This window comes from Musca autumnalis, unplaced genomic scaffold (genome assembly GCF_047663935.1).
Source record: "Musca autumnalis isolate F117 unplaced genomic scaffold, ASM4766393v1 scaffold_2, whole genome shotgun sequence".
In the NCBI taxonomy this organism is placed as follows: domain Eukaryota; kingdom Metazoa; phylum Arthropoda; class Insecta; order Diptera; family Muscidae; genus Musca; species Musca autumnalis.
This window is the reverse complement of record NW_027411755.1, coordinates 266659342-266676031: the sequence shown is the minus strand read 5'-3', so window position 1 is coordinate 266676031 and position 16690 is coordinate 266659342. Positions and strand designations below refer to the sequence as shown.

The following is a 16690-nucleotide window of genomic DNA, read 5'->3' as shown; positions in this document are numbered from 1 at the left end:
GTAGAAAATATCACCTTTCTAATGATGTAAAGCAGGTGCTCGTAGGTGATCAAACAACGAAGATATTACAATAGTAGCAAATAAAACCCCAATTTTCATTTTTGCGATTTTAATTATATTGACGAATATCACAGCTTTGGTTGGGGACTTTCCAAAAGCAAAGTCTGACTCTGAAAGTAGAAGATCCCGTCTTTACAATGATGTAAACTAGGTCGGCGTAGGTAACCAAATAACGGAGATATCGCAATAGTCGGTAATACATCCCATTTTTCTATTTTTTTGGAAATCACGCTACAGGTCGCAATTTTGATCGGATCGTCACGAAAATTTGAGGGTTAATGGGGGTCTCATAGATGAAGAAGCCTATTGATTTTGGTGATGGTCGGATAATTATTAGGGGTCGGACTGGGCAAACACTTATTTGGAGAAAAGTCAACATTTTATTTTAAAGCCAATATCTCTGTTTTTTTAAGAGGTACATCAAAAGCAAGACCTGGCAAGGAAAGTAGAAAATATCACCTTTACAACGATGTAAAGTAGGTTGTCGTAGGTGGTCAAATAGCAGAGATATGGCAATAGTCGATAATGCATCCCATTTTCCGATTTTTTGTAATCACGATACAGGTCGCAATTTTGATCGGATCGTCACGAAATTTTGAGGGTTAATGGGGGTCCCAAAGAGAAAGAAGCCTATTGATTTTGAAGATGATCGGATAATATTCAGGGGTCTGAATGGGCAAACACTTATTTGGGGAAAGGTCAACGTTTTATATCAAAGCCAATATCTCTGTTTCTTTAAGAGGTATATCTAAAGCAAAACCTGGCAAGGAAATTAGAAAATATCACCTTTACAAGGATGTAAAGCAGGTTGTCGTAGGTAGTCAAATAGCAGAGATATGGCAATAGTAGATAATGCATCCCATTTTCCGATTTTTTTATAATCACGCTACAGGTCGCAATTTTGATCGGATCGTCACGAATGAGAGTTGATGCGGGTCCCACAGAGGAAGAAGAGGAAGAGGAAAATATCTCGTTTATATTGATGCAAAGTATGTTGGCGTAAGTGAGCAAACCGAGATATTGCAAAATTCAGTAATATACAAAATATTTCCATTTTTTGTAATCACGCTACAAGTAGGAATTTTGATCGGATAGTGACGAAATTTTTGGCGGTAGATGGGGCCCCACAGAGGAAGAAGCCTATTGATTTTGGTGATAGTCGGATAATATGTAGGGGTCGGAATGGGGAAAAACTCATTTGGAGACAAATTCAAAGATTTATTCTTTGTGAATGTATCGGCTTCTAGTAGGGGTATTCCAAAGGCAAAGCCTGTCAATGGAAGAAGAAAATATTACCTTTACTTTGGTGTAAAGCAGGTTGGCGAAGGTGGTCAAAGAAGGGAGATACCACAATAGTCGGTAATGCATCCAATTCTTCCATTTTTTGCAATCAAGCTACAGGTCGTAATTTTAATCGGATGGTCACGAAATTTTGGTTGATTATGGGGGTCCCAGAGGGAAAGAGACATAATATTTTTGGTGGTAGTCGAATTATATTCCCTAAAAGAAATGTTTACCAGTGAAAAGTTTATGCACAGGGGTAGTGGTGTAGGGTATCACATGGTCGGCCCCGTCCCGACTATAGCCTTTGCTCACTTGTTGAGATCTAAGTTACATTTTTGTAGTTGGTTACTTGCAACAAATTTGATCGGTTTGTTATCTGTATACCAAAATCGAAGAAAAACTTATTACGGAAATTTGAAATGAAGATAAATGGATTTTATGTATTTACAATTATTCTTTAAGACGAGAGCTACAACTTTGCTTTCACGAGTGAATCCACATTCTTAGCGGTTTAGAATATATGAGCCTGACGAAATGAACATTTTTGACATCAAGGCCTCAGGTTTTTGGGCGTCCATAACCGCGAATTTCGAAGTGATTGGAAAAAACGCCGGAACACGTGTCTTCTTATTTTTGGTCTTCGATCACGCTGCGGTGCCAGAAAACGATCCGACTAAAAATATGACACACAGTGATATCAAATATGGAGTACATTTCTTGCGGAATTCCGCGTTCCTTTATCATCTGAAATAAAATGTCAAAAAAACTAATTCAGATTTTACTGGCAGTTCCCCCCTGGGCCCCCCACTGCGTACGTTCCTATCGACCACATATCAACCATTGCGATACGTTTCACCTAGCAAAAATACTCATTACAAAACCCCTTACTAACCCATTATTTTAACGCAAAAATAACAGTTATTTTTTGAATAAGACAATACCAATGTGTACAATTTTTTTTTATTTTTATTAGATTTTTTTTCTATTTTGGACCGATACAAACGAAGTTCTGAGTATTTCTTTAAATATAGTTTCTACAGAATTCGCCCGTTAGTCAAAAAAAATTGAAAATGTACAGAAATGTCTTGCTGATGAGCAGCATAAAATTAGAAAATAAAGGAAATCAAAAACCACTTTTTGAAAAAGTGTCCGATTTCACTCAGAAATATACGATTTTATTTGACATTTATTTGCTATCCAAATGTTCCCTATTTTGCGACTTGGTAACCCTATCTATGAATGCTCAGCACATATATTATCGTAAGTTTTATACCTACCTCAATAAGTCGTTAATTGATTTTTCTAGTGACTTTTTTATAATAGAAAACAAGTGATAACGATTTTAAGTTCTGCCGGGACGAACTTTTTATACGCTCCACCATAAATTATATTGGAATCTGATTTTAGCCATTTTATTTGGATTATGTGTGTAAAACTGTAAAATTACCGAAAATCAGGCGGTACCTGTATGAAGGAGCTTTAGTAAAACGTTGACCTATACGACAATTCTATACAGAAATATAACATAGCACCAACGGAGAAAAAATAATGTGTGTAAGTAGAATTTGGCTAAAACTTTAAAAACGGCGAAAAACGGGAGGTAGAGTTTTATCGGAGCTATACCACCTATTGACAAAAATCGGAAAATTCAAATGTGAAATTACATGTAGTTCGGTCGAAAAATGTAACCAACATCTTCAAAATACCTATATTTCCGTTCTCATAGGATATTAGCTTATGTTACACATTTTGAATCTTTGAGTAAAATTTTAAACTGTTTTAAAATTTTCAAGAAATATGTAAAGTATTTGAAGGAAGTATTACAGAGAATTATTTTACTGCATTGTTAAACTTATTGTCCATATTTGACATATTTGAAAATATAAAAATAATGGACAAGTTAGACTTTTTGAAAAATTTTCTGCATAATTGCTGTTAAGATTTAAGGCGTTTTTAAGATTTTAATCGTAATTTTAGGCTGATTGTAAGTGTTACTGATTACAGAATAATACGTTTATTTGTATTTGTTGAACGTTATTTTACGTTATATTACGTCCAATACTTTGGTTTTGAAACGACATCTAGAAAAAAACATTCTTGCGATCTTTTCTTTTTGAAATTTTTTTATAAGAGCTATTCAACAATAAAATCGTTGCTTAATTTTTATGGCTTTAAATTTTTGTATATTTTCTATAACACGTTTTTGTAATGAACTATTTTGAAATCATAACAATTATAAATTCTTTATTATGCTTGAAATTTGCAACAACAAAAAAACTATATCAACCCTTTTTTATGATATAATTTCTGTTCCACCACAGTGTCGTCCGTTGAGATTATTTGAAACTGATCTCTTGCTACAAATTAGTAAATGTCTATGGGACAAAAAAAATTCTGTCGTATTTTTCGACCTTTCGAATGTTAATAAAATCAAGATTATTGAGCTTGATGTCAATGTTTACATTTTATTTATTGCATATTATTTCCAATATTTCGAAATTACAATAAACTTCATCTTAATGGATTTCTCTGTCGATTACTCTTTGAATAAAACCAGAAGAAAACGTCATAGAAACCCACAACAATTATATTTTGGGAAATGCTTTTAATGGATGTACATTTCTAGGAACATATCGTTTTCCTTCTTCGGCAAAGGACTTTGTGACGTTCAAACGAAAGCAATAAACTGGTCGGAAACAGATTCTTCTTCGTTAAAATCTCAACAATTTTAATCCTTTAACCCAAAAACTATGTATTATACGTTTTTCAGAATTTTATAGCCATTTTCGGACCTATGAACTTGCCAATCAAATATGGATTTGTATCATTGATCACAAGTGTTGCGGAGGAGGTATCTGAAGAAATGGATCGGACCGACATGGTTCATTTTGGAAGTAGATCTTTTTTTGTCTGTCATTCCTTTTAAAAGATATTTTAGTTCGACACAGTATAGTTTTGAGATTTTGGATCAGTATGTCAGGAAATATGGACTTGCAAAGTTTGGGCCAAATCTGTTTAAATAAAATTCTTGAAATTTGTGGGGAAATACCAGAAGGAGTAGAACGAAAAGCACCATCTTCGAACTTTATATAAGGCTCGCAGAAATATTGCGATATACAAAGTTTGAACCAATGCAGTATTCGGTTCGAAAGTTGTCGTGTGCATCAGCCACTACACATGGTGGCCGTAGTTGTAGTAATAGGGGTCCGAGAACACTTGTTGCAAAAAAGCAAAGTGTTTCCAGAGAGGTCTTTTTATATATTAATTTATTTATTTCATATTTTTACTTATAACTAAATTAGCATAAAGGAAGTGAAGCCATGACTACTGAGGTCATAAGCTTACACTGGTATAATAACTAATTATCCAGAGAGGTCTTAAACTGCACATCTCTAAAAATTTTTGAAATCCTTGAACCATTATTTCGATGAGACACATTTTGGCTAAAGTCTGAGAGTATAAAAAATGTAGATTGGGAAAAATTGTGTTTTTGCTAAAAGAATGCATACATGTATAGACCTTGGATTGGGCGCAAGACTTTCATTTTAAAAGAATTCAATATTGGTTGTCAGAGTTTTCCTTGTTGGTGATCAATTTATTAGAAGATCATTCACATACCCACCATTGGGTGCTAGAATTTCATGATGGATAGACGCACTATTGCTCAGCATTAGTTCTCTATCAAGAAAACCCCTATCGACCTTCAGAAAGTCTTTGTGATAAGATCTACGATTGGGCAACAAAATATATTCAATTGCATTCTTTATGACAATAACAACGATTGGACGCCTGAATTTCCGAAAATTAAATATTGACCATTTTCTGACACCGCAGCGTGATCTCGGCGTTTTTTTATTTATATAACTCCTAAACTCTACCAGTAAATATAAAAAATACTAGTGGATAACGCCATGATATCCAAACGTTCACTCTGCATATACCAATTCTCTACTAATACAATTTTCTTTCCATAAATTACTTAATAAAATCGGAGTGGAAAATTGAAGCCGTGATTTTAAAATTTTGTGAAATAGGAAACAAAGGAAAGGACCTCAACATTCCAATGTACAAAAATTAAATGTAAAGATAATTCCAAGGTTTTCCGATTGTATTCTTTTTCTTTTGGTCTTACCAAAGTGATATCACTGAATCACATAACATTGACTGTAGTTGTGAGTTATTTTATAAATGATACGCCTAAAAATTTTTTGAGTCACGTTTTATTAACCATATTCTGTAGCTCTTGTCTTAAAGAACAAAAATTGTGAACACATATAACCCATCAAACTTCATCTGCAAGGCCAAAATCGCCATGGTAAAATTTCTTTTAAAATTTTCCTTAATTTTTGTTATACAGCTATCAAACCGATCAAATTTGAAGCAAACAACCAAGTACAAAAATGTACCTCATATCTCAATAAACATCTTTCTAGAATATACGAACCCTGAAGGAACAGGTCTTAATGGTCAAAATAGCAAAACAATTGCGATTTTTATCCTCTTTTCTCGGCTTCTGCTCCACAGATATTAAACCGTTCAAAATTCAATAAAATAATCAACCACAATCGTGTAGCAGAGGCTTTAACAAACAACTTTCTGGAATATGCGAAATGTCTATGAAGTGTTCTTAATGGTAAAAATAACAAAAATCTTTTGAAAATATCCAATTTTTATACTTTTTATACTTTTTTCTAGAACAAATGAAGATTCTAGGAATGATTCTTCAAGGTCAAAATTCGATTATTTTAGATCATTCTTTCCTGTTCAGGTCCGTAAATAACAAACCTTTCAAATTTCCTTGAGTTTTTAACAGTTTGTTATTTCCAAACCTGAGCAATGTTAAAAAAATTTTTCGTGAATTTCAGCCCTAAGAATCATTCCTAGAATCTTCATATGTTCTGAAAAGTTGTTTATTGAAATCTTAGGTACATTTTTGTGATTGACGGTATCCTTAATTTTTGGGCGGTTGCGTATGTTGGGACCAGATTCGGAGAAAAAAGTATAAAAATTGGATATTTTCAAAAGATTTTTGCTATTTTTACCATTAAGAACCTTTCATAGACATTTCGCATATTTCAGAAATTTGTTTATTGATGTCTTCGCTACGCTATTGTGGTTGATTGTTTTCTTGAATTTTGAACGGTTTAATATCTATGGAGCAGAATCCTAAAAAGAGGATAAAAATCGCAATTGTTTTGCTATTTTGACCATTAAGATCCGTTTCTACAGAGTTCGTATATTCTAGAAAGGTGTTTATTGAGATCTGTAGTGGGATTCTGTAACTCATTTTTGCTGTTATCGATAATTGTCGGTAAAATTAAAATGCTTATAATTTTGATAATTAACGATATTTTTCGGTAAGTTAACGATGAATAAAAAGTAGTCGCTAGCCTCTATCGACACAAACAGTGATGCCAACTTTTCTTTATGTTTTTAGTCATAATTTTGCGATTTAATTTTAACGATTTTTGTCGGTAACAGCAAAAATGAGTTACAGAATCCCACTACTGAGGTACTTTCTTGTAGTTGGTTGTTTGCTTCAAATTTGATCGTTTTGAAAGCTGTGTTACAAAACTTGAGAAAAATTCTGTATCCGTTACAAACCTTTGAGATACGGTAGCACCGCCATCGATTTGCACTTCATTGGTACCTTTCTGTTGTACCCTTGCATTAGGATCACCTTTGGAAATTTCGATGTCATATTCTCTGCTAGTTACAGCCCATTCCGTTTGGCTACTAACTTCTCCGTCATACAATAGTTTTTCGTCGACAACACTTTCTTGTAGCTGTTGTAATTCAGCGTCCACTTTGGCAATCTCAGAAGCGTGGCGTCTTCTTTCATTGTCGAGCAATTTTTCCAAATCACAATTTCGGCCATTCAATGCAGCATGTGTAGATTCCAACTTACTAATGCGAATATACAGGCTTTCAATATTTTGATGAGAGACATCTAATTCTTCGATAGCACGTGAAGCTGCAACGGACTCACGATTGGCTTCTGCTTGGAGATCCTGAATCTTTTGCTCGTACAGCATTTTCATTTTACGCATGTTTCCTTCGTGTTGTTCACGCAACTCTTGCAACGACTGTTGTAATATGGTCTCATATTGTTTAGAGAGACCAGTGCGTAATTCATTAATTTCTTCTGAGTGAAATTTTTCCTTGAAGGTCAGTTCGTTACGCAGATGTTGTATGTTGCCTTCCAACTCAATACGTGCCTGTGCATCCTCTTTAATTTGTTTGCGTAGAAGCTCCAATTCTGCATGCACCTCACAGAGTTCAACACCGGCTTCCTTCGTATAAGCAGTCGCAGCATCGTATTTGGCGTTAAGATCAGCAGCTCGTGACTCGTAAATACGAGCCTTCTTCTCAGCAATTTGCCGGTCCTTGGTTGTTTGCTCCAATCTGGCCTTCAACTGCTCATTTTTCTCACGCAGTTGGTTGACTTCACTTTCGAACTTTAGCGAAACATCAGCGCGGACGTTTTCGTTTTTCCTTTCCGTAGTTTCCCCTACACTACCTGTAAATTTTACTATTTTCTTAATTTCAGGAATAGTCACATTTTAAACTTTCCTAATTGAATTACTATCTACCTGTCTAGTATTTATCTTGGGAACCCATTTCCCATTGATCTCTTCATAATCTTTTACCTTCACCTCTTTAGGTGCTACTCTAGAAAATTTCCCAAATCTTACCATGCGGTAACAAATTTGTAAAAAATTGGAATTCTCTACGAGATTATCCTCTTTAGGAAACTCATTCAAATATTGCATCAGTACTGATGACGCAATATCATATCTGTCTTTGACATCTTCTACACTTAGAAACTCATTCCTTATCTCAGTCTCCAGCGCATTTAATGAATATTCAAACTCTCTAATTAAACCTCCTTTTAATGTTTTTGAATGGCGCAGTATGTTTCTTTTTTCATACTGTTCCAATGGACTTAAGCTGTCCATCTCAGCTATATATTTATATCTAGAAAGAATTCGCAACTCCGACGATTCCCTATTTGATTCTAAGCCCAAATCTGTTCTAATCTGACGATCTAAATAGTCGAACTTTTTTATTGCATATCGCACACCTGAGGCGAATATGCTATGCATTTCATATGGAAATTTTCCCATATGCCGGAGCTCCCTATCATTGTCTAAAAAATCCTTTCTGGCTTCCGTGAAAGAACTAACAATGACTTCACACTTTTCCCTAGTTTCTCTTGCTACACTTGTTTGAGCAATTTTGCTCATTTTTAAGTATAGCGACACAATATATTCGCCCAACATCTTTTGATGCTGAATGAATTCTCCAAAATTCATTTTGACGAAAAAATATTGTGCGCCTTTAAGAAAACAAATTCAATTTTTTTTGTTTCTTTAAATAAACATGTTACCAACCTAACGTAGTCACTTTTTTTTAAGTTTCACTACGTGTCACTAACACTATACTAAATAGACGGATACACTATCACATTTCACTATGATCCTAGCCTATCCTAGCGGATAAATACAACGCAGTAACTTTTTTTCTACGCGCTTATCCCGCTATTATCTATCTACGCGAACTATTACGTGTCTTTTTTTTAAACACGAAACGATCACGTCGGGGTCACCAAATGATGAGACGACTCCTAGTCTCATCACAAATGCACCCAAGAAACTAAAGGAAAAATAACCTAAGAGAATGAAAACACCCGCGTTAGCGATGTTGTTCGTTTCGTTGCTTTAGAGAGACTCATTCTTTATTTACACTCTACCTTAAAACTAAATCTTATAATCTAACAATAACACACATACACATACATTCCGTTTGGATGCACATTAGAAATGCACGCTGCATCTATAAATACATTATGACGCCGTGCACACACACGTTGCGCCGATAATGGAAAATACATATTTTATTATCGACCCTTCGCTATCTTTACTATTTTGGGTACGACATTTGTTCCATTATTTATGGCCGACAGTTGATTATTTTTAGACATAGATTCTTAGACGACATGCTTACAAAGAAATCTACCTGACTCTATTTACACAGAAAAGAGTCTTCTACAAAATTCACCAATGAGCATGGCGATTTTGACCTTGCAGGTGAAGCTTGATGTATTATATGTGTTCACAATTTTTGTTCTTTAAGACAAGAGCTACAAATTTGCCTCCGAGATAAATTCAAATTTCCTAACGGTCTGGAAGATATAGTCCTGACAAAATGACCCTTTCTACATCAAAGCCTCAAACCTTTGGAGGCCTATAAGCGCGAAAGTTGATGAGATAGCGAAAAACGGCGAGACACGTGTCTTCTCATTTTTGGTGTTCTATCACACTGCGGTGTCAGAATATGGTTAATAATTTTCGTTTTGCACAGTGTTATCAATATATCTATTGTTTTGCACATATGTATATTAAATCTAATATATTGTCAAAAAAGTTCTAAAAACAAGAGCCATTTTAATTAAAAATAGTAATGAAAATTATTTCATCAGTAATATAAGTCTGAAATCAGGTTTAAATCATTACTAAATAAGAAATTTTCGCTAACATGAACATGGATTTTGGTAAGGTTTTGCTCTACATTTATTTAAATTTAAAACAAGGGTTTTGCTGCATCACAGTTTTATTATGTAACACCATGCGGCGTATGATATACGAAGGTAAACATATATTATTTATACGCCTCAGACATTTTAGTATTAATGCATCAATGTAAAATTGAACTATTTCATGATGAAGTCAAGGCGAATTTAATAAGGTTATCCAAAAGGCGAATTCAGGCCGTAGTCTTCATTTGCCGTCAATTTTTTTTTTGGGCGAAATATCCGCAAAAGGCCGAAGAAAACGGTAAAATATTGTTCACTAATTGGGGCCACCGTGGTGCAATGGTTAGCACGTCCGCCTTGCACTCAGAAGGTCTGCGGTTCGAATCCCAGGCCAAGCAACATCAAAATTTTCAACGGTGGCAAAACTCCCCCTCAGTAATGCTGGCGACATTTCCTGAGTATTTAAGCCTTGAAAAACTTCTCCACAAGTGGTGTCGTAAGACACGCCGTTCGGACTCGGCAATAAAAAGTAGGTCCCATATCATTGAGCCAATATGAATCGGCGTGCACTCATTGATATGAGAGAAGTCTCCCTTGTCCCATCTGGGATGTTTGTGGAACAATTATTATTATTATATAAGCTTAAATATAGATGTTGTACACAGATATTCATTATAAAAGAGAAATATTTGTTATTTATTTTTGATTAAAAATAGGTTTTGACAGCAAATGAAGACATCAGTTGGTATTATTGTATCACCTTATTTCTTGCATCATGGATGAAGTAATGCTTTAACATCTACTTCTCAATAGAGTAAAGATTGAGTCATGACATATATAGTCTGCTCTTCATTGTTTGTAAACATACGACTTGATCTAATTTATTATACATAGATACATACATACATACATACGTACATACATACATATATAAACAAATTGAATGTTTTTTACAAATGGGCTTTTATAGGGAATTTCTTAATTTACATTTTACGATAGAAAATTCGGTTTTATTGATCAAAAATAGTCATGTTAAAAATGCTTCTTTACTAGCTGCCATAGAGACATGCAAAATACGTGATAAAGATGCAAAATAGACTGGAACGTTGCTGTCCCTTGTCCTTGTAAACTTGCACTCATGATTCAACTACTTTTTGGCTACATGTCTGACTGACTCTCTTTTCTAATGCGCAATATACTAACATTTATCTCAGTTTGCTGCAAGCATTTCAAGGTACAATTTAAGAGAACTCAAACTGAGAAAACTACATCAGGAATCTTAGATTTTTTGTGTAGAAAGCATATCAGTTACTGTAGACAATTGTATACTTGATTTATCGCACTGCTTAAATTAATATTGTCATTGCAAATTCGCACTTGCATACACTTTTCCAACTTTACATATGGGACACTTGTACATCGGAAACTAAACATTAATGAGTGCTGACTACAAAAACCAGCGGACAAACACTCTTTTTCACTTTCATTGCAAATTTAAACGTTTCAAACGGAAGTTCTCAGTGTTGTGTGTAAATGTAAATAACGTGTTACCCGGCAGTAATTGAAATGCAAAAGTTTAGCAAAAAGTAGAACTCCCAACATTCACATATAAATGGACGTGAAGTGAAAGTACATAAATGTACATATGAAATTGCATGTTAAGATAAATGAGTAGAGTTTGTGGCGCATGTAAAACAGAGATGTTTTAGATATTCAAGTCCATCATTAACCGACCAAATCTTTACCTGTGAAATAAATAATTTGGATTAAAGTGACACCATTTTAACCGATAGTGTAGTGCTGTTAAATAACTGAATTTTCCGACAGTCGAATCGGCTAAAATATATATGATCGGGTCTCTGGCTATATATGTTTTATACGCTCCCGTATTTACCTGACCTACCCAGAATTGTACCAAAGCCAATTCAAATTTAAAGTTAACAAAAACATATTATTCCTTTTATACAATTCTTACACCCACGCATGTTTACACCAATATCGATATGTAAGCACTGCTGTTTTAGTGAGCAAAAAACTTCAGTGTAATAATGTTGTTTTAATTATACATATTCCTTATATAAGGGAGTGGTTTTCTGTGTTAAAACATCAAGACAAATCATTGTATTCCGCCCTCACATAAACCTAAATTTAGCAGTTTAATTTATTTTTAGTGCCATTTAACATTGGTGTCAAGTGTATTGTTCAGATAAATTACTGTCCGTCAAGTGAGTGAAGCTCGCTAGACCTCAACAGCAAATACAATCATACACTTTGTTTTTTTATAATTGTGTGTTTCGCTTTCCGTTAATGTTGATGTTAAAAATAAATCCAAATATAAATTAACAACATGCAGTTTATTCTAGACACCATCATTGTCACTTAATGCCGCTTGGATATTCTTGAAAATGAAATTCTTTATTCTGTTGGCATCTCAGCATATATTGACGGTATTTATTGACCATAACTTTACTCGTCAAGATAAAGTGATGACACAGTTTATAACCTTTCACAAGCAGCAACTCATAGGATGTAGTATATCTGTTTGTTGCCCATCTGAACCAGCTGTTAATGGTTTAATGAAAATACATAAAATATCCTCATCCACACTATGGAGGGATGTTAATTTTTTCATTTATAAAGCATTGAAATGGCAATTTGAGACCTCGCAAAGTTTTATATTCTTTATCAGGGTACAATTTTATGTCGACTTAAATATATCAGTCTGCCCGTATATCTGTTGTAATCCAGTTACAACTCACATGAAAAACGTGGGATATTTTGGTATAGTCCTTTCAATTTAATGTCCCTACCGAATAAAATATATTTTAAAATTTGCAGAAATATCTTTCCCATCTTTCCAACAAATATTCTCGAAATAGCCCAACTATTTGGTGTGAGCTCATATAGCGGATTTCGGTTATTTTGAAGTTTGATATGCTCGGAATGGGTATCACGACTATCTGGTGGAAGGTATACAAAGTTAGGTACGGTAAAAATAACACCTTTGGACTTGTTATTTGTCATGTATATATATTTTATGAACTGCATCATTCTCTTGTTGTTCTCTCAAACGCCTCTTCTACCCAGCAAACATTTCAAAGCCTAATGATCCGAATAATCCATTATAAACGTATATAAACAAGCTACTTTCTGCATTACCAGTGAGTAGAAAAATAATGAGTTATTTGTTAAAAAATGTTGCAAGGCAAAACTACTTACTGTACTCCTTACTAAATACTGAGTACGGTGGCACAAAACGTGTGTATCCGTCTACGAATTTGAAGGTTGTGTGTTCATCGCCCACTGGCGGCACGTGAGTTTTTTATTGACAAAATAACGAATAGTTAGTGGTGCACATTTAAGCGTTTAAACTACCCTTAATGTACGTACGCGTGATACAGGGTGTAATGTGTATGTCTACAAATTAGAAGATCGCATGATCAATTCCAGCAGAGAGCAAAATAAAACAATTAAAAAATATCGAGTTTGTTAAAACTGAAAACAAATTCACCTAAATTTGTTTTAACAGAACATATGGGAATTTTTTTGTGTTTTTCGTTGTTTTATCAGCTATCTAATAAAAAATAGAAAACAATTTTGGACAACCCACCATGATGTAATTTTCGCCATTTAAATTTTAATATCAATTTTTAACAATGATTGCACTCTTCGTTTTTCTTGAAATATTTCTGTATTAAACAACGATTAGTTACAAAATTATAAAGTCCTATTTGGACTTATTACTATTTTTTCTATTTTTTTTTTACATTTTTCAATATAATTTTTCATTGTACCAGAGTGAAACATTTGTTATTAAAAAAAAAATATTTCATTTTTATCACTTGTTTTGTAGTTTTATTTTAAATTTACATTAAACATCATAAAAACTTCGTAATTTTTTTCATTTTTCTGAAAACATTTCAGAAATTATTGTACCAGCCGGACAATAAAATAACTTAGTCCCGGTCCACACTAGCGTGAATTTCATTAAAAAATTTCATGAAAATAGGTGTTCTTAAATCGAATTACCCACTACAGCAATTTTATTATTTTACTCTACTATGGACGTCGATCTAGAGACGCATAATTTCATATCAAAATTTCAGTGAAATTACTGTAGTGTGGCCCGGGACTTAATATATGAAAAAATTACTACCGCTCCTGAATTATATGAATGGGCATCCGAGCCGAATAATCCACCAAATATAAAAGTGATATATTCTCTAGAAGACGATTATGAGGAGGACTTGAATTTTTGATATTATCTATTATTAGAATTATTGCGGGCACAAAAAATACATTCTGTAATACCCACTAATGTTGCTACCCTTCTTGCTAAACCTTTCTTAAAATGGTTAAAAGAATAAGTTATTAAGATTTTTAAGATAAATTCCTAAATGAAATAACACAACAAATGTTAATAAATGGAAATTTTTAATTTTAACACATTTCGACAAATTGACAAATTAAAAAAAAAAAAGTAAGCAAAGACTATAGTCGGACGGGGCCGACCATGTGATATCCCACACCACAACCCCTGGAAATTAGCTTTCAGCAAATCAAAATTCATTTATGGAACAAATAAACTTATTGTAAGAAATAATTTTCCACATAGTGGTGTAGGGTATAATTAGAAAAAATACAAATTATTCGAATTCCACTACTAAAAAGGACTAAAAATATTTGTAATTCATCGTAGCTTAACACAAAAATTTTCAAGAAAATCGAAGAGAGCAATCATCGAAAATTACATGCAAGCACACTGTCCAATTTTTTTCTCGTTTTTTATTACTATAAATTTAATAAAACGATTGCAGTTTAATTTTGTCACCATTTTTAATTTAAGTGCAAGCATTTTATTTGAAAGATAAAAACATGAAGAATATACTACTTGATGCAAAGCGAAAATTATTTTCTAGCTTTTAGTGCATATATAAAAAACACTGTAGCTTAATTTTTTAATTATTTTTAACTTTTTAGTAAATACCATTATTTGAATACTGAGAGCACCATTACCGAATTACAGCCAATGTTAGCCGAAAATGTAGATACAAACTATAAAATGCCTGAAATCGGGTAGTACCGTTATATGGGGGCTATACCAAGTTACAGTCAACTCGGGGTAGAATGAAGATATAATCCTAAAAATACTTGAAGCCGTGGTACCCTTATATGGAGGCTATAGGAAAAAATGGACTGCACATTGGTTTTGGTTTAATAGGCATGTATTATCATCCAATTGTGAAAATGTGCAAAGTTTTACTTCGATTGGTCAATTACCACTTTGGAAAATGAGTTACTAAATTTGAACCAAACAGACACCAAAGCAAGTTAAATAAAACACTGTACTAATTATGTACATGTCACTGACAAATTGCTTACAATGTACGCACACATGTCCATCAACATGGAGACGAGCAAACATATTCATGAAATATGCATTATTCCTGGTAGTTGTTTGAATTTGTTGACATTAATTGTCCTGTCAATTTTCAATTTATGATATCATCATCAACAAGAACTTGAGTGGTGTCGGTGGTTATATCCACATTGAAACTCTACAAAATAAATTATGACATAACTCGTTATATTGGTGGTTTTCAAGTAAAATGGTAAATCTGTGACTGACGTAGTTTACAAATAAAATTTCAGTTCGCCATCCCAAACGTATCGAATAATTAATAAGATATGTTCCTACTCTACTGGCAATGTACGAAGTAGATTTATGAGCTCGATTCATCGTCTACAAATATGTGAAAACCAATTGGCTTGAAAAAATAGTATCAGAATTCTTTCAATAACATGAATTGCAAATTTAGCAAAATCCTCAATAGTTTTTAATTTTAAAGAAATTGTCTGAGAAAACTTTTTGTCAGTCACTAGCCTAAAAATATAATTGGAATTTTAGACGAAAGTCATAAACTGTCTTAATCGTTATATGGGGACTATAAATTGTCGTATTGTTGAACGCACAGGCCTCTGAGCACCTGTAACAACGGTAACTTCCATTTTATAATATTACTTATTTAATAGATGGCCCAATGTTTCATTAAGACGACATTACCAACGTTTTCGATATCACTGGATATTTAGTTATTCTATCATCAGAGAGAAGTCTCCCCTGTCCCGCCTGGGATGTTTGTGGAACAATTATATATCATAAGGGATTAAGGACAAACAATGCGTAACATATTCTATTTCATATTTTGTATGTTCTATCTTAAAGTTTACTTATGATAAATGTTTAAATTTTGTCTTATTACATGAAATTCAACTCTTACTTTTATATTCCTGATGGTGAAATTCATTCCGGAAAGTGAATATAAAAATGCTGGCAATGAAAAATAACGTTCACGTTAAGTTGATGTTAGGTCATAACTCAACATCAGTGTAAGAACAGGGAATTTAAAGAAACGCCTTTCATTTCTGGTCAGAAGTTGCTATCCTGCGATGTGTTAAGCAGGGTTCTTATATGTAAAATTCCAACACTATTCATTCATTGATTTTCAGGATCCTTTTCAATACGTTTGAATATCAGTTTAGAGAAATTTCAATTTTAACACGACTTTTGTGATTATATGATGGCTATAGATTTCGTGTTATCGACCTGCAATCATTTCCATTTCCCCTCTGTATATTCGTTGTACTTGTTTCCAAATACTACATTTTGTGGAAAAGTAATGAAGTGCAATGCATTTATTTTCCAAATATCAAATTACTATCGCACACACTAAGTTTGTGCTGATGTATGTGTTTGGGTCCATTTGTGTGTCGATATCCATTTCACTAACACATGGTCTTGCTTTTAAG

General features: G+C 33.5%; 1 protein-coding gene across 1 annotated transcript; it reads right to left on the bottom strand.

Annotated features, from left to right (window-relative positions):
* Positions 1-6848: 6848 nt before the first annotated feature.
* On the bottom strand, positions 6849-8042 carry LOC141392591 (lamin-C-like). The gene is made up of 2 exons (XM_073965522.1): positions 7931-8042; positions 6849-7864 (listed from the first exon to the last, which is right to left on the bottom strand). The coding sequence occupies exons 1-2, from the start codon at positions 8040-8042 to the stop codon at positions 6849-6851; spliced, it is 1128 nt and encodes a 375-aa protein (XP_073821623.1).
* Positions 8043-16690: the final 8648 nt, after the last annotated feature.